Raw genomic sequence first — 19,182 nt, forward strand, 5'->3', positions numbered from 1 at the left:
AGACTGTCTTAAAAAAAAAAAAAAAAAGATGGGGCTATTTTTTTTTCCATATTAGCCTTAAACTACCATGCTTTTGATTTCTTGTGTTGCTTCATTTACATGTTTCCTCTCTTATTATTGGGCTATTAATGGACGTTTTTCACATTAGTCTCAAGCAGAACAAGTCATGTTCACCAGTATCTTATTAATTTGATGCCCTTAACCATGATGGGTGTATAGATGAGAAAGTCTGACTTCTCACAGTAGCATGGAGCCCTGGATCGTGCCTCAGTTCCTTGTGGACGGCTTATTCCAGGGAAGCCCAGAAAAGAACCATTTATTTTGCTCAGGCCTCACATTCATGAAGGTGCCTCCAAGTTGCCATTTGACATTATCTCCGAATGAGGTTATGCTCTTAATCATTGTATTTTATCTGTCTTAAAAGCATTAAGTTATTCTTTGTAAGCATTAAAACTGTATTAGTTTGTTACCCTCTTTTGACATTTCACTTTTAATATACTGAGAACCTTGAAGTACAGAAGTGGCTCAGGACCTTTTGAGGAGCCCTACTCAACAGACAAGTGGGTGGGGTTCCTGGCTGTGTTAAGAGTAGGTTGTGGCTGGGTACAGTGGCTCACGCCTGTAATCCCAGTACCTTGGGAGGCTGAGGCAGGTGGATAACACAGACAGGAATTCAAGACCAGCCTGGCGAAAATGGTGAAACCCCGTCCTTACTAAAAATATGAAAAGTAGCGTGGCATGGTGGCGGGCACCTATAATTGCAGCTACTCAGGAGGCTGAAGGAGAGAACTGCTTTAACCCAGGAGGTGGAGGTTGCAGTGAGCCAACATCCGCCACTGCACGCCAGCCTGAGGCTGGCAACGGAGCGAAACTCCATCTCAAAAAGAAAAAAAAAAGCCAGGCAGCGGTGGTGACTCATGCCTGTAATCCCAGCACTTTGAGAGGACAAGGCGGGTGGATCACGATGTCAGGAGATAGAGACTATACTGGCCAGCATAGTGAAACCCCCTTCTCTACTGAAAATACAAAAATTAGCTGGGCGTGGTGGCACATATCTGTAATCCCAGCTACTCAGGAGGCTGAGTCAGGAGAATTGCTTGAACCAGGGAGTAGGAGGTTGCAGTGAGCCGAGATCGCACCACTGCTTGGCGACATATCGAGACTGTCTCCAAAAAAAAAAAAAATGTAGATAGTAACTGGATAGAGGGTCTCAGGGTAGGAAAGCAGAACTGTATTTCTTGCAGTTCTTCATTGTTTCTTTAAGCCTCTTGCAGGCTCACAAATTCTCTCAGGTTTTTTGATTCTCCCCAAGGGAGCTGAGCATAGCAGGTGCTTAACTTGTAAGAAGTTGTCAATTCTTCACATTTATAATTTGGTAGGGTCTTCGGGGCCAGATGTTTTGGGGACTAACCTCTTCTAAATCTAAAAGTCATTCTCCACATAGAGTATATTGTGTTTAATACTGCTTAAAAGGTATCAGTCATATGGGTTCTTAGTTGATCTCATGGCTAAAATAATTTTTAAACTCATTTTCCTTTTTTTTTTTTTTTCTAGACAGAGTCTTGCTTTATTGCCTAGGCTGGAGTGCAGTGCTATGATCTCGGCTCATTGCAACCTCTGCCTCCTAGGTTCAAGCTATTCTCCTGCCTCAGCCTCCCAGGTAGCTGGGATCAGGTGCCTGCCACCACGCCCAGCTAATTTTTGTATTTTTAGTAGAGACAAAGTTTCAGCATATTGGTCAGGCCAGTCTTGAACTTCCAACCTTGTGATCCACCTGCCTTGGCCTCCCAAAGTGCTAAGATTACAGGTGTGAGCTACTGCGTCCCGCCATTTTCCTTTTCCCAGCCACAAACTGCTTTTACCCAAAACAGCGTAGTAATTGACCTTGTCTCAGATGTGTAAGCTGTAGCTCCTCTTTTCCCTTCCTCACCCACCTCCACATGCTTATGGCATCAGGGGAAAGAGAAAAGTTTTTCTTTTTTTTTTGGTGTGCAAAAGTGATCTGAGGTTATTGATCAATACGCTAGAAAATCCACTGTACCAGAAATTCACTTAAACTGAGTCTTAATTTTCTTTCCCTTTATGGTCAGCTTTGTACATTTCAGTCCCAACTGAGGGAGAGCTGGGATTGCAGTTGGCATCCAAGTTGCCAGACAAATGAATGAAATAAGAAACAGGGTCTTTTGAGTTAATGCCATCAGTTTGTTGCACCACCTTGGGGGTGGGGGTGGGAATCCCTTACCCTTCAGACGAACTCATCTCTTGAATATGTGAAGCATTTGTTCAAAAGTATAAAGTTTGTGAATAGTTATGTCCTGTATACAGGTATTTTCTTACTTCATGGATATTTCCTTTATAACCTTTGAAGGAATAAATGGGGATTTTTGAAAAGTTCTAGCCATTGGTCAGGGCAAGACTGAATGTGCTGTCAGTGGAGATGCTAAAGGGTTGAATTCTGAAAAAAAGCTGGCAAGATTTCGAGGGTATTATGTGCCGTGTGTTGAAGTGGTAAGAAGAACACGTAGGAACCTGCAGTTGTTGGGGTTTAATTGGGGTTAAGTTGTTCCTTAATTTAGAAAATTTGATTTCTTTTCAGGGACATTTTTTCTGTGGCAAAATACACATAAAACTTACCATTTTAGCTATTTTAAGCGTACAGTTCAGTAACATTACATACGGTTACGTCATTGTGCAGCCATCACAAACATCCATCTTGAGAACGTTGCCATCATCTCAAACTAATTCTGAACTCACTGAGCCCCAACTCCCCAGCCCTCTTCCCTTAGCCCCGGGTAACCACTGCTCTCCTTCCTCATATCTGAAATCATACAGTATTTGCCCCTTTGCATCTGGGTTATTTCACTTTAGGGAATTTGATTTTATGCCAGTTTTTCTAACAGGTTGCTTTTGGAGACAGTAATAATCAAAAACTTATCGTCTAAAGGCCTGAGTCTGAAATTCTGCATCTAAAAGTGCTACAGCTTGTATTAAACTGATAAAGATAATGTGGCATCTTTGAGGACGAGCTCTATGTTCAGCGTCATGGTTGTTTAGTATTTATACTGTAAGAAAATGTCTCATACATGAAATTGTAAATGTAAAATTCCACTTTTGTTGCCATTACTCTTCTTGTTTGGGGGATCGTTACCTGTATTATTGGCTTCTGGGGTCTCAGCAGGGTGTGAGGGAGGTTTAGCCTGTCTGAATTTTGGAATCAAGTTTGGTGATGTGTGAGTTGTCCTCAGAAAGCACTAGTATAATATAAAGGGCTAAATCTGCATTCTTTAATGCTCCATAATCCCACCCCCAACCCCAGCAGCATCCCAGGATCCTCTTCTAGAATCCAACTAGAGTTCCTAAGGGAAGAGGATCCCCAGAGGGAGAAAGAGAAAGTGTCAGTGGACAGAAATATGATACTGAAATAGCAGAGTTAGTGTCTGTGTACTGACTTTCCCATTTCACATCCAAGAAATTTCCACGCATTGTCTGAATATCTTTAGAATTGCTCCTTTCAGTGTTAAGATGGTTTGTTCCACTGTAAGGGCTGTGCCACATGGCTTGGTGGACTTGGAGAGGCGGAGGTGGAAACAATGCTCGGAGTTGGCTTGGGGCTTTTTGTTTGTGTGTCCCTGTTTACCTATTCATAATCATGGATCCCCTCTGCTTTGTGATACTGTGAACCATGCATAACAGCACCTCTTCACACCACTGCGTTGAGAAGAAGGAGCCTGAGGCTGACTTTCTGGACCTTCCGTCAGGCAGAAAAAGATGTGGTTGGTGTGTGTCAGGATGAGAGGGCCACGACTGGACCCACGTGTGGCCGCTTCCCGGTTCTGCCATGTGCTTTGCGAGCTGCAAAGTGTTTCCTCTAAAACAGCTAATCCTGCATGACTGTCTCCTGCATTTTGGTTGTCAGAACCTGCACGCTGCTTTCAGAAGAATTAATCGAAGAGGGAGCTAGTTTGCATCTCGTTCTTGCATACCCTGAGTCATGAAAAACGTTTTCTTTTTCTTTTAAGCAAAATTGAAAGAAAGAAAAGAGAGAGGGCCAAAAAAAAAAAAAAAAAAAAAAGGTTGCCATCCAGTGGAGGAAGGAGTAATTCCCAGCTTCATTCAGGAAAAACGCAGGCTGAAATATGCTTAACTGTTTTAACTTGACTGGGGATTTTTACCACCATATGGGTTTTTTTGTTTTTTGTGTTTTTTTTTTTTTTCCGTGACATCCGGAGCCAAATGGGTGCAGTGTGCCTTTAAGAAAAGAGGTGCCTCACTAAACTTCGCTGTAGTTGTGTTTCACCGTTTCGGTAGGAAAGGAAAGTGTTAATTTCTTATTTGTACACTTTTTTTCCCCGACTTCCTTCCTATTCACTTCATTAAATCTAGAGGCAGTTCAGCATGGGAGCCGTCTGTATGTTGAATTAGGGCTCGCACTCTTGCGCAACACGTCACCAGTCGGAAACTGGGGGTTTGCTTCTGTGATTTATTTCATTATTGTGCTGGTAAAAGGTTTGGAAGGGAATTCTTTTTGGGGGTAGTACTTTAGTATTGTGTAGCAAGTTTTTGGGTTTTTTTTTGTGTGCCCCCCCAACCCCCAGCGCTGAGTTTGAGTCAGTTGAGCCAGTTTAATAAATAATTTTTAGAAATAAAAGAACAGTTTAAAATCTCCATGAATAATTTTACTTACATGCAGGAGTAATCTTACTCTACTCTTTACGTGCGAAAAGCATTGGGAAGTATTTAGTGAATTGATTTCCATTAGAAAAAGACCCTTAGAAATCACAGAACATAAAGCACTGCATATGGATGTGTTTGGGGTCTTCGGGGAGGAGGGAAGATGTTTTGTAGCTCTCTGCATTCCTGCATAAAACCTTAGTTTAAGGGGAATAATGGTCAGTACTTTGTGTGTTTCCTTGTAATTCCAGAACCTAAATTTAATAAGAATCTGCACGTATGAGCAATTGTAATAAAAATTGTTTCAGTTGTTCTGTTTGCAATTTAATTTGTTTTCGCTTCTTAGCTGCTCACAGATTTAGAGATTTAAAAGTCCAAATATCACAAGCTTATGCTTTTTCATTCTTTTCAAAATTAAGGGGGGGTGAAAGTAGAAGTATCCTTTTCACAACTCCCCCCAACTTCATTTATCCCACTGGAAAGAAAAACAATGAAAAATTTTACAGCATGAAACTGAAAGTGAAGTGTCACAGTTGTTCTGGATTTTCTTTAAAGAGAAGAATAACATATTGTATTAAAATATTTGCAGCTTAGAACATGTACATTGCTTTTATTTACATGCATTTAATTTTTTAAAAAATTGTCTTCTATTTTAAAAATCATTCAGACTGCTCCAAACCATGCAGCTATTTTTTTTAATAAGGTTTAAAATACCAAAAAAGCAGACCTTGTTTTAATTTTCTAAAATAAATTTGAATATTAATTTGTTTTCTTACTGGCTTAATTGTTAAAATGCGAGCAAGAATCAGAAACCACCTGAGCTAAAATCTCTAATTCTGCTGCCTGGAATAATAAGGGGAAAAAATATGATAAGTAGTTGTCAATATTAAAACAGGCTGAAGGAGGAAGCCTTCGGGCCTTGTAGTAGGTAGAATGAAACAGCAGATTTGAGTATCCACAATCCTTTCAGTATTAAATTTTCAGTAAAATAAAATTACTTGTATATGAAAACATAGCCTTTCCCCAGCTCTCTTTTTTTTCCTGATCAGCTGATGAAGAGACTAGCAGCTCGCTGCTTTGCTGGCTTGTTAATTTTATCCCCACTAACTGTGATTTCCGATAGCCGGCCTGCTGATAGTGGTAAGGTAAATATCCTTTTTCGTTGCCGTCTTGAAGATTCAGTAGAACTACATCCCAGGCATGTGTAGGTGTGTAACACATCAAAAGCCGGTGTTCTCCGTATTTCTGTGTGCAACTGGGTGCTTGAGGAGAGCAGTACCATTAACTGTTGACAGCCTTGCATGCTGTATTTATTATTAGCATGTTCAGCCTCCAAGATATGCGGGACAATTTCCTTTTCTTAATCTTTGCTTAGCTGCAGTGTGTTTAGCTGTATAGTGGGTGTCCTGCTTTTAGGCAAATGAATATTAATGCAATAATGTGGAGCTTTTTTTTTTCCTTTTCCTTTTTCCTCATAACTCATCAGATCTCGCTTCCTTCATAGTGGTTATCTGAACACTGTAGGATCGTGATGGAAATTGTCTTTTGATTATTAAGGCCTAGGCTCAGACTGTCCCTTAGGAATCTGTCTGTGTGCATGTTGCTTCTATGGATTTGCACATTGGAGGATGCATAGAAAACATTTTTTTTTTAAATCCCACTGGCATTTTTAAGATGCCAGGTTGTTTTGTGTTCTGCACCAGGTTTTCTTCACAAAACCTTTCTTTTTCAGGAGGCATTGTACATAAGTGAAAGAAATTATATCTGAGCTGTAATCACTCTTTATATTGATTGTTATACTCACATGATCATAAATATTAGCCATGTTTGGTGCTGTGGCGAAATGAAGGTAATTGCCTTATGATTAGAGCTCTTTCAGCTACGAGAAAGGATTGATTATCATTTGCATACTGGAGGCAATATTGAGAGGCAGGAGGAACAAATAACAACATTAGTTATTTTGTGTGAGAGAGCAATCTCAAAATGTAAAGATTTTTTTAGAAAATTTCTTTTCTATGTTCAGATTTTATGTTGTTCTTTGTTTTTTTCCTTTGCAGTATTTTTCCCTTTTATTTTTCTTCTTTTGAGTTTTGAGATTTACCAGGAAAAAAAAAAAAGTTTAAACTTCTGGGTCTGTCACATGGATCTTCTAGCCCTTTATGAACAGGTTTCTTTTATACCTGGTTGTTTTTATAGCTATTTTATTATCTCTCTGCATTAGTGCTGCTGGCTCTGGTTTAAAGCAAGCGTTTGCAGGTAATTGGAAAAAAGTGTTTATTGTTTGTGAGTGTGTGTGTTCCTTATCGGATGATTTAAGTACGTTTACCAAAGAATGTGGCTTTGTACTTTCCTGTTTCCTTGTTTACTAATTGCTATGTTAGAAAAAAAATCTAGATGGAATTTTGATTTATGTTGTTAATCATGAATAAATGGATGCAAAACCTCAAGAAAAGGTCAAAGCTTATATGATCGTGTGGATGCATTCTTAGGAATTTTTTTTTTTCATAACCCACCCTCGTTTTGTTTACCTTTTCCTTCCCTTACAGTAATGAGAAAATTAGGGTCTTGTTCTTAAACTGAGCTAAAATTTCATCTGGATTCAGTTACCATCAAACACTTGAGTTTATAGATCTTTTAATATTTGTCATATTCTTCTTTACTGTGAGTGTTTTGGGCCTTCAGTGTGTTTTGCTCATGAAACAGACCCGAGTTAAAGATGCTTTTATCCAATATGGTAGCATTCCTTTTTTCTTCTTGCTCCATTGACTACTGTTAACTTTTACTTTTTTTTTTTGGTTAATTTCTTTCATTTTATTCTAATTGTTGAAGCTATATACAAATATACACATTACTTTTTTTGTCTTGGTTATTTTCTTGTCTTGAATTTTTTTCCTTTCTTTCCAATGAACAGGCCATTGAAGACGGCAATTTGGAGGAAATGGAAGAGGAAGTGCGGCTTAAGAAGCGAAAAAGACGAAGAAACGTGGATAAGGATCCTGCCAAAGAAGACGTGGAAAAAGCTAAGAAGAGAAGAGGCCGCCCTCCTGCTGAGAAATTGTCACCCAATCCCCCCAAACTGACAAAGCAGATGAATGCTATCATCGATACTGTGATAAACTACAAAGATAGGTGAGTGTTTGGTTCCTTCACCTTGATCACCTCTCACCAAGATGCTGAGTGGCACTACCTAAGGAGCAGGAGTTACTAGGTGATACACTTGCGTTTTATTGAGGTTCTTTCTAGTTTGTGTTTTATAGCTTTCTCTCTTTGTACCATGTTTAAAATGGCCACTGTTGGTATTTTGTATGATGTTTCACCATGTATTATTTAAGATAACTGAAAATTTAGTTTGGATTACAAAATTAAAAAAAAAATCTAAATTAGAGAAGGATTCTTAAGGACCTCTGAAATACCATCTGAAAATGAAGATATTTCAGATGAAAGGGATTGGGATGATGGAGTGAAATTATTTTTCTAAATTGAATTGTTAGCGAAAGATGAATTCTAATATATTTAAGGTAACCATTTCATGTTATGATTGTTTAAAGCCAAACAGATGCTTCATAGGAAACAGTTTCTTCTTTCCTTCTAACACCTGAATTTCTGAGCTCTTGTTTGAGTTATCTCTTTCTTCCTAATACTACACAGTCAGCATAGTCTTTCAGCAAATTTACCTTTTTCATGCAACTTTTAGATATGGACTTTGAGAAAGTTCTGCTAGACGCTCCTCCTGGGCCATTTTAAACAATGAATAATTATTTGAAAACCAAAGACAGGTTACGGTGTCAGTCAGACCCATACAGTAAATGAACTAGTTAGGCTCCATTTGGGTAGTTGACTTGGTTTCCACTTGATTATTATGTGGTGATGTTTTCATTTGAAGATGGCTTCTCATTTTAGTTGAAAAATTGACAGGAAACAGACATGTTCACTCCCTCAGTTGCATAGTAGTATTAATCAGTTTTTAATTACCAATTAAAAATTTTTTTTCTAAAGAGAGTGTGTCCTTCCTGGAGGTACTGCAGTACTAGGTCAGTGTGTGGAGTGGATGGAGCAAGCTCCTGTTTTAGCTCCCAGCTTCCAAAATCCTTTTAGCATACTGTCCTTGGATAAAGAGGAATCAGATGTTAGCATGTAACAACAGGTATTGCAGTTGATCTCAGCCAAAAGGCTGAGAAGCAGTCAGTTACCAGAAATGTTTGACATTAACTAGTATTGCTCTGTACACCTGTAACTGTTTAACATGAATAACTAAGTTGTGTTATTAGTTTTTCATCATGGCCTTGCTGAATACATCATAGCAGGAAGGGAAAAATAATTATAAAGATTATGTAGTATAAAAAGCAAGAAACTTTCCATCGTGGGGTTTTGCTGTTAAGCCTTTTTTATCTGTAAGGGGGAAAGAGGAGTAGGTGGAAATGTTTGTGAAAAGGCCAGAATTTCTTGCTCCATTTTGCCCACAAGGTCTCTCAGATTTTGTGCTTACTATTTTCCTTTTTTCAAAATAAATAAATAAGTAAGTGCATTCCCTTGATAGCTTCTGAAGTGGCCACAAAGGGCAACCCCATTCTCTTGGGTTTGGACCAGCTGTTCATTAATGAAGGGGAACGACAGCAATTCAGGAAGGAGATTTTGACCACAAGTCCATTCTTTGTCTAGAGTGAACATGAAAACTTCCTTGTAAACCATGAATCAGTAATGCTCACGTTTCTATTCACCCCCCAGCTCCCCTTGTATATTTGCCATAGAAAGGGATGGTATTCTAGAAGCCAGCTTGGATTATTATGCCTTATTTTCTCAGACCCTGGTTTAAAGCAAAATAGTACTAAGTAGAGAGCATCACTCTGCATATACATCAAACTTTTTTGCCTTTGTCTCAGGAGAGTGTAACATGTGTTTCTCTGACCAGATGTGCTGTGACATGTGACAGGCATTTTGTTTGTTACTTACTGAGTATGTCGAGGGCTGTGGTAACACTGAGAAAGGCCAGGAAAACCCTTGGAGGTTTGGAAGCTAGGCCTTTCATTCTAAGGCAATGTCTGTGTCTTTCCTTAGGGACATAAAAGAAGTCACCAACAGGCGGACTACATATTGTCAACAGATTTATTTGGTTTTATGTTGTTTTTTTGAGGGGTGGGGGTGGGGGCAGCAAATATATAAACTTGGAGAGATTTTTTTTGCAAACAGGTCCCCCCATCCTCCATCCTTTTGAAAAACCTGAAACTCTGGCAGCGTTTTGCCCAGCTCTCCCTAAGGTAGCAGTCAGTAGGCATGAGGAAGTGGCCTCCTTTCATTGGCAGCATCATGCTCTATCTGGGTTGCCACAATCCCCATCACTCCCTATCATCTCTTCAGCATGGAGTGAGTCACCATTTACCATCATGCTTTTTACACCTGGCTTACTTTGTTCATTGGTATTACCTGCTAGCTCCATAGCCTTTGAGTTTGTGACTTCCTGGTGTACGTGGCAATGGGCTGACCACTTTCCTAGAAACCATCCAAAAATACAGAGTGGTAGGAGGTTTTATGCCTTAAACCTCAGCTGAGCAGTGCACAGTGGTTTAGAGTACGGACTCTTGTCCTGATTTGACCACTTGCTTTTGACTCTGGCATTCACTAGCTATGGGACAGTTGAGTAATTTACTTAACCTTTCTGAGCCTCAGTTTCCTCATCCAAAAAAATGGGAGTCATTACTGTGTCTGCCTCTAGAGTCCTTATGGGTCATCAAGGGGTTAATATAAATCAGGTACTTTGAACAGTTTCATTATTAATAATCAGCCTTTCAGACTTTGAGCCTAATCAGGCAGGTGAATGGACTTCTGAGCGCCAGAAAGAAAGTGTCCTTGCTGATGCTGGTTTCCATGGTTTTATTTCTAGAAACAGAAAACACAGTTTCAGTGTGACTGGTTATTGAGTATGTCTTTAGTTGTACTGTAGGTAAAAGGTATTTAAATATTTCAGCGTGCGGATATTGAGTTGTTTCTTCTTTTTCACTTTTTCGTGTTTTATTTACTTAATTTTTTAAAAAGTGTCCTGGTAAGACACATTCTATTAGCTCCCACATTTAGATGCTTTCTGGGGAGTATGTACTAAATTTCCTACCACTGAATGTTTCATATACATTTCATGTTGGTAATCCTCTAGAAAAAGCACCAACTATTTATATTTTGTATTTCTCTTTAACTTGGTACTCAAGTAGGAGGCACTCAAATTAGGAGAGCCTTAATTAGATACAGTATCATATTTTTGGTTGGTTTTAGAAAATGCGGCTGGGAGATGTACATTTCACTGTGTTGAGATTTTTGCACCACTAAAGTCAAAATAGTAACTCAACCTACCTGTGAAAGAAATACCACCTCTGCTAACCTCCCTCCCATCACTTTGGTCAAATGTTAGGGCTTTGACAGTCATGTAGATTAGCAGCATATTAAATAAGAACCGCCATTTATATTTAACTGATATATAAGAAGAATTAATCAGCTCTCATGAGACAGTTGTTTAAAAGTTCATGCATGATGCTGGGGCAGATGTGTATCTTGATATTTTCATAAAGAACTAAGATCATTTATGTGTGTATTTATTGCTTTTTAGTCAGTGATAAGACTTGTTTTTTTAAAAGGAGGATACTTTAAAAAAATCTGTCTCTGAAGAGCCAGATACTGTGTGATTCATAAATGTAGAATCCTTCTGCAGTAACTGCTATTCAGAGGTAGTACTGGTCTGCTGCTACTGGCCTCCATCATTTTATTTCCACAAATAGAAAAACTTGATATTAAGTAATATTAGAAGGCTTTGTTTTGACCTGTTAGGCATGCTTTGTTTTCTGCTTATTTAGAAGCTTTTAAAAAAAAATCACATTCTCAGTTTATGTAATGTTTAACCTAAGACTGTTCTTTGAGAAGGGATTCATCCTATTTGCATTTGTACCCTTGAAATTCCCCCCTTCCCTGATAAGATGTAGAGTAAGATGGTGAAGAGTAGAGTCTATGGAGCTATTCCAACTCTAGAGACAGAGTGTGTAGTTACTTGAATAAAGAAGAGAGAGATTCCTAGAGACATTCTTAAAGTTGGAAGGGATGTTTAGCTCTGCTTGACCAACTTACCACAACACAGATAAGTCCCCCTGCACCACCTCTGGCATGTGGTCATTCACCTCCATATGGACATCCGGTGTGAGCTGCCTGCTTCAGAGCAGTTCTTGACACTGAAGGACAGTTCTAAACACCACCATTTCCTGCATTAAAAGGGATGCAGCCCTCTGATGGCTATTTGTTCTACTTGGAACCTCGGAGAATAAATGTGCTCTCATTCTGAGAAATATACTTTAAAATGTATCAACAAGCATATCTACCTCAGGACATTCCTCTTCCAGTTGGAACATTTCACTTTGCTCTCTGACTGATGCCTAGACGTTGGCCACATTCCACTCTTCTCGTGTCCCATTTAAAACGTGGTGCCCAGAACTCCAATGGAGTATTCTGATAGCTAATTGTGGGGTGGTTAGCTTCCTTATTCTGGACACCAGAATTCTTTTAACAGAACTCAAGAGCATGTTTACTTTTTCCGGCAACCTTGACACGGAGTTAACTCATTGAATATGTGACTTGTTGAGATAACCCCCACTCTCCACCCCAAAACACACATACACATCTGATCTCACATGAATGCTGCCGAGGTTAGCTTTCAACTAAGCATATTTTTTTTGAACCTATACCTACTGATTGTATTCATATCCCTGTGTAGTTCCAGCCTTATTACTTTTTGTCTCATCATGCTTGCATGTTGCTGTACCTCTAAATTTTTATCTTTTTTTTTTTTTTTTTTTTTTGAGACGGAGTTTCTTTCTTGTTACCCAGGCTGGAGTGCAATGGCGCAATCTCGGCTCACCGCAAACTCCGCCTCCTGGGTTCAGGCAATTCTCCTGCCTCAGCCTCCTGAGCAGCTGGGATTACAGGCATGCGCCACCATGCCCAGCTATTTTTTTGTATCTTTAGTAGAGACAGGGTTTCACCATGTTGACCAAGATGGTCTCGATCTCTTGACCTCGTGATCCACCCGCCTCGGCCTCCCAAAGTGCTGGGATTACAGGCTTGAGCCACTGCGCCCGGCCAATTTTTATCTTTTTAAAATTAATGTTCACACATCTAAGTTTTTGTCATCCAAAGATTTGATACAAGCTATTGCTTAGAAACTTATATAAGACAAAGGACAGGTCTCTGTGACATACCCCTGAAAACCACTTCAGGTTGACATGAATATATTAACCAGTAATCCTTAAGGTTGCTTACCCATCAACGAACTCATATAGCCATGCGCTCATGTCACCCATATTTACCCTTTCTCAGCATTATCAAGAAAAGCTAAAACCATGATACACCATGGCTATAGCCTTTCCAATCTATCAACCTAGAAACCCTGCAGAAAAAGTGAAATGAGGTTCGCTTGCCACAGCTTTCTCTAAAAGACCTCCTGCTGGCACTTAATGATGTTATTTATCTTTTCTAAATAGTCCTGTGGCATCTGAATAATTTCTTCTAAACTTTTACGGAGGGTCAGTATCAAGCATAACAGTCTCAAATTTTCTTTCTCATATTGAAATTGGGACATATGCTTATCTCTAGTCTTCTGATGCCATTTCTATGCTCTGTGATTTCCTACATGTTATTAGCAGAAGCAATCTACATGCTTTTCCAGGATGTAATTAGTTTGCAACTGGACACTTGAACTTACTTGAAGTGGCTTGATATGCTCTTTCTATCAACTCTTCTATCAGGAGCTTTTGTTCACCATTTATTATGCCTTGCTTTTCAAATCTGAGCATTGTTCTCATTCCTGAAGAAACTGGAAACAGAAAGTAGGGTGTCATCACCTCCTCCCTCTCTTATCAATTGTTTGAAGACAGTTCTTTCAGAAGCAGTCCACAGGAGGACTAGCCCTGCTGTCTGTAAAAGGGTTTGGACATCAGGTCTAGCCTTGAAGATGGAAGCATCAAAGTGGTGGAATAGGCAGAACGCCTCCTGACCAGGCAGATACCTGGTCCCCTCTGCCTCTGCTTGGTCAGTGCCTGGTCAGTTCAGTTGGTGAACACAGCCCTGGTGCCTTGTGGGGTTGCAGCCATGTGGCTCCTGCTTCCCTGACACTCTTCAGTCTCTGCTGTCTTCCCCCAGACAGGAGTGTGTTTTTCTTGCCCCTAAATTTAAGAAGCCTTTGTGGTATCTCTGGGAATTGTGGTAAGACTCAGCTTATTCCGAATTTTTAGTTCTCACATTGGAGAAAATCATTCATTCTTTCTAGAAAGTATTTCCTTCGTTGTTTTCTTATTTCCAGCACTGTACTGTTGAATATAATTATAGGGTAAAAATACCAGGTACTTACCCCACTAGCTCATCATGGACTGGAAGAGATAGCTTTCCTATGGGATATTACTGAAGAGGGAGCTGGCCTGGGGAATTCAGGGAAGTAGAGATCATATAAACCCTATTATGTGAGGATACAATGATATTACCTGGTACTTATAATCAATTTAGGACATTATAACAACATTTACCTGGGAAAATGAGCCAATATTTTACTACATTATAGCACCTTTCTAAGAATTTGGTAAACTACAAGCCTGTGGACTAATTGTACTTAGTTCCTTTACACATTGAAAAGTAATTTGTAGCATTTTTCTCATTTTGAGTACGACTGAACTACTTTATTGAATGTACACATTCTCCGGAAGGGCTGGGCTCTTATTTAAAAATACTGTGATCAACCCATTCTCCAGAAGGGCTTGGCTCTTATTTTAAAACATTGGCTTTTTCCGAGGCTTTATCTATCTACAAAGTTCTTTATTTGAAGTGCGTTAGGTATTTCTGTGTTGAAGGCTTTCCCACATTGATTATCATCTTAAGGCTTCATCAAAGCAATGGATCTTTACACTGGCATTCATCCTATCTGTCTAAAACATGTTTTAGTGACACACAGTTTAAACCAAAACCATGTCATTATGTTGCTTTGTTTTAGGGTTTTAAAAATTGGTAATTTTTTTCCCTAAGCCAATCAGATGGCTGACCTGCATGGACTCCGTATCAGAATGATTTGAAATTATGCTGCTGGAATCTTTGGTTGTTCAGAACCCGCTGAGTTGTAATCTCTGTCAGTCTTAGATGACAGAGCATGCCTCGCTTCTCTGAATTATTCACAGTCTATTCTGTAAAGTGTCTCAGGTAGTACTTGTTTTCAGGTTTTCCTTCCATTGCTTTTGCACATTCTGAGATGACTTAGGCTTCTGTGTCTCCTTGGTGAGCACCATCATGAGCCCAAGGTCCTAAATGTGAAATAATACACATGTTCCCAATTCGGTGCCTTATTGCTGACACACAGTCAAATACAGAGTCTTCTCAGTACACTCCTAAGTGTCCCTGCAAGGTACCTGTTCATCTGCCTCCTCACACCCTGTCTTCCTGAGGCCCTTGCGCTGCTGGCCTGGCCTGGCATGCTGCAGGGTGAACTGTGTGCCCTGCCTCCAGTCTCTTTCTGTCCTGCCTTCTTTCTGAGGCACCTAACTGGTCATGTCATATTGTAACTTTACAACTCTCCACAGTGGCCTGTTGCCTACCTGATGAGGACCAGACTTCTAAGAAGATTGTAAGAGAATCATATCTTCCACAGTCTGAACCTTCAGATCTTTCCAACATTTTTTCCAATGCACCCATCCCAGCTCTCCTTATATTTCAGACATTCCAGATAATTTTGTGTATTTCAAAGAGAGCACCTGCACTTCCACCTCTCTGTTCATTAGTTTATGGGTTTATACTTTTCCTTCTCTGTAACAGCCCAATCCCCCACCGACTCTAAAGCAGAATGGGACAGTGACTCTGAGAAGGGATTTATACATGACCAGGCATAGGCTGTGAATGCCAAATGGTGCTGTCTACACCTGGAGGGAGATCTAGAGGGATAGATGGTCTGCCCAGGATCTGTGAAACCTGGCAGCTGCTTCCCTGCTGCCACACAAAAGGACACCAACATAGCAGTTTCAAAAATCCTCCACTGAAGAGGCTTCCCTAGAGGCTTGTAGAAGTGCCCAAGACCTCAGAGTGTGGTTTATTTTCATTTCCCACGGAAGATCATGAATTCAGCGATCTATTGAAAAGAAATAGAGCTCTGGGAAGCAGAGCCGACGAGGTAGATGGTGTTCAGAACCCAAACTGCCTGGTGCTTGGAACACCCTCTATGTGCAGGCTACTGTAACAAAGCACTTTTTCCTGTTTAAGTTTTATAACTTTATGAGGTAAGTGTTTTTCCCATTTTACAAATGAGGGGCTAAACTCACAGTAGCACTGCCTTCCCAAGATCACACACACCTCTAGCCAAACACAGGCATTTCTGTGTTTGAAAGAAGTAGGAAAATCCCCAAGGGGTTAGGAAATTCATTTTCCTCCCATTTTGTGTTATTTTTTGGAATGAGGTTCCAACCATAACCACATGTAATCTTCCTAACAAGGTAGGTCGGTGAGGAGACTGAGGCTTGGCAAATAAAATGACTTAGGCCAGGTCACCCAGCCTAGGAAGAACAAGCCGGGCGGGGACGAGAACCCAGGTCTTTCTACTCTACCGCAGGTGTAACATGGAGAAGGTGCCCAGTAATTCTCAGTTGGAAATAGAAGGAAACAGGTCAGGATCTGTCTCGAATTCCCCTGTCTCTAAATACAGGTATCACTTGGTACATGAAACAGATTGAATCATATAATCGGCCTCTGGAAGCAAATTTCTTCAGTCACCTCCTGATCACCCCTACTTGGAGTGGGGGTTGGAGGCACAGATATTCTTAAACACCTGTCATGGCTTCTGAAGTTGTTTGTGCTGTATTTTAATCTGGCTGTGTCCATACTATACATACACTTCTTACAAGGGTATTGGGTGCTACTGGAAAGCCCTCCCTACTTGCAGCATCTAGGAGATGGATTTCTGTTGCTTCCCCCTCCCTTCCAGTGCAGCTTCTGTTGTATGTTCCTTAACTTTGCGCTGTCTTGGTTTAAAAGCTTAATGCAAAGCACCTGTGGTGACTTGATCTCCTGCGAGACATGAAGAAGCGTGCATGTTCACGCTGTGTCTGCATTCCGGAGTTGATCACGGCGTGTAGAGGGCAGTTGCTGAGTTGTCTCTTGTTTGTGTGATGGGTTGGGTTTCAGGGTGTGACTCGTGGGCCTCCCTGTTTTGTATAGTCCCAAGCATCTGAAGCCAGTCTCCTTTAACCTGTGTGCCTTTGCTTCTGTTGTGTAGAAAGCAGAAATGCTGTTCTCCTAGAGATAGTGTGAACATCAGATGACGCTGGTTGAGCTGGAGAGATGGATGTGCATGCTATGCCAGGGCTAGGAGCTCTTATTAATATAAGATAAATAACATTTCTTTCTCCCTTTCAATCAAGCTGTACTTAAAAAACATGTTGATACAGTGCTTTACCATCCATATTTCAATTCTTTCAGCTGACCTAATAACATCCAACATTTTTTCCTCCAGCATAGGATTCACTATCTAGGACTGGAGAGAGAGAACTGAGGGTGTATCCTGTATTTCAGAATGAACACAGATCACTGGTTGTGTCAGTTCTTTACATAAGGAGATTAAAAACCAGGGGTGATTTGTACTTACCCATTTCTGTATGGAGATGAAACTGTTGGGCAACATTGTCAATTTTTGATATTTCTTATTGCAGTTCAATAAACAATGACTAATCCTGGAAACCAGGCATGTAAACGATAATGTCTACTAAGGAATATCAGGAGTTTTGTTCTGTATTTGCCATTAGGAGAAAGAACTCAGTCCAAATTCTGACTTGGAGATTGAAACAACAAATAGTTGACTTTATAAGTCTGGGCAGTTTATATAACGTACCAAGTTGGGTAAATACTTCCAGCCCTAAATACCTAGAAAGGAGGCCTTATGGCTAAATGGCATGATGTAAGCTAAATGCCCAGCCCAGGAAATAGGGACAGGCATGAACTTTCCCTCTTTCTCCTCTTCCATTAAGATGGTCATGTGACCATGAAAAGTAGATTAATAACTTTAAAGGCTATTTACTGCAAGTCCCCAGTGCCATGCCTGGGCTTTTTGAGGGGAGATGATGTGACGGTATATGATTAGGACCTAGATAAATTCATTTTCACTAAAGACATATTTAAACTGCAGTTTCCAGAGGCATAGCAAGGGGCTTGGTGTTTGCTTCCTCAGGGCTCTCTGGAGTTTGTCTTATCCCTTGCTGTCGGTCACACACTTCCTTTTCCTATAAGCCTGAGCTGACAACATGGTATCTGGAGATTGTATGATGACAAATTAACCCTTTCTTCAGAAGAGTTTTTAAAAAATCTTTTCTTCAGTGGTCAAAAGAGGCTCTTTGTATTATAAATGGAAAAAATGAATAAAATGGAGATATTTAAAGTGCAATTGGGGGCCGGGTATGGTGGCTCACACCTGTAAAACAAGCAGTTTGGGAGGCCAAGGTGGATGGATCACCTTAGGTCAGGAGTTTGAGACCAGCCTGGCCAATGTGGTGAAACCCTGTCTCTACTAAAAATATAAAAAATTAGCTGGGCGTGGTGGTGCGCGCCTGTAATCTCAGCTATTCTGGAGGCTGAGGCAGGATAATCGCTTGAACCCAGAAGGTGGAAGTTGTGGTGAGCAGAGATCATGCTATTGCACTCCAGCCTGGGCAACAAAGCAAGACTCCGTATCATAAATAAATTAAAAAAAAAAAAAAAACACAATTGGAAAGAGCTATGTCAACAAGTAATACAAGTAGCTAGTATGACTGGAAGGGATGGGGCAGGAGTGGAGAGTGCTTCTAACTGGCTGTGAGCAGAGGGGGAATTTCTCAGACTGGTGAAGGGAGGATGGGTGGGAGGGGCAAAGTTTTGTTGGTGTGTGCAGGAATTCTGGGCATAGCCATGGAGACCTGGAAAGCAGGCCTGCCTCTAGAGACCACATCATCTCAGTGTGATCAGCTCATTGGAGACAAGGAAAGATGAGAAGAGCCTGGGTGAAACTGGAGAAGCCTCAGAGCAGATCCGGGAGGGCCTTGAACACCAAGCTGAGGAATTTTGATTTACTCTTTTAGGAGCAGGGTCTTGAGATCAATCTGCAGTCATTGCAGTGACTGTTAGGAGCACTGTTTCAAGGAAACCAACGGAGGACACATCTGCGTTGTGGGCATGAGCGAGCAGTGCCCAGTGTGTGATGTCTGTCATGTGGGAGAGGGAAGGCGACACCAGGCAGCCAAGATCAGCCCTGAAATGGGAAGTAGAGAGCCAAGAGAGGATCATGGGGACACAGTCAGATTTGTGTTCGGAAATGTCATTGATAGTGTGTGAAGGATGGGTTGAAGGAGGCATACGTTAGGAGAATGTGTCAGGTGGAGGAGGATAGTCTTTAAAATAAGGAAGTGGCAGTAGGTAGGAAGACAAGGGAATAAATACTCAGAGGTAGGATTGACAAGATTTAGGGGCAGTCTGGATGTGTGAGGAGAG

General features: G+C 40.6%; 1 protein-coding gene and 1 non-coding gene across 23 annotated transcripts in view; one reads left to right on the forward strand and one right to left on the reverse strand.

Moving 5' to 3' along the window:
• Positions 1 to 19,182, forward strand: part of SMARCA2 (SWI/SNF related BAF chromatin remodeling complex subunit ATPase 2) — a 229,409-nt gene that overhangs the window by 182,481 nt on the left and 27,746 nt on the right. For 17 of the 22 annotated variants that reach the window (XM_078368139.1, XM_078368141.1, XM_078368146.1 and 14 more), the window contains one exon: positions 7,583 to 7,800. In XM_078368139.1, coding sequence (XP_078224265.1) covers positions 7,583 to 7,800 — 218 coding nt within the window. Of the gene's footprint in view, positions 1 to 4,246; positions 4,305 to 4,381; positions 4,507 to 5,720; positions 5,817 to 7,582; positions 7,801 to 19,182 lie in introns of those variants that run through there. The other 5 variants (XM_054255762.2, XM_035304638.3, XM_035304649.3 and 2 more) reach the window with 5 other exon arrangements.
• Positions 8,670 to 8,854, reverse strand: LOC118147910 (U2 spliceosomal RNA). Its single transcript, XR_004734613.1, has one exon. It is a non-coding gene; the product is annotated as a U2 spliceosomal RNA (small nuclear RNA).

This window comes from Callithrix jacchus, chromosome 1 (genome assembly GCF_049354715.1).
Source record: "Callithrix jacchus isolate 240 chromosome 1, calJac240_pri, whole genome shotgun sequence".
NCBI lineage: Eukaryota > Metazoa > Chordata > Mammalia > Primates > Cebidae > Callithrix > Callithrix jacchus.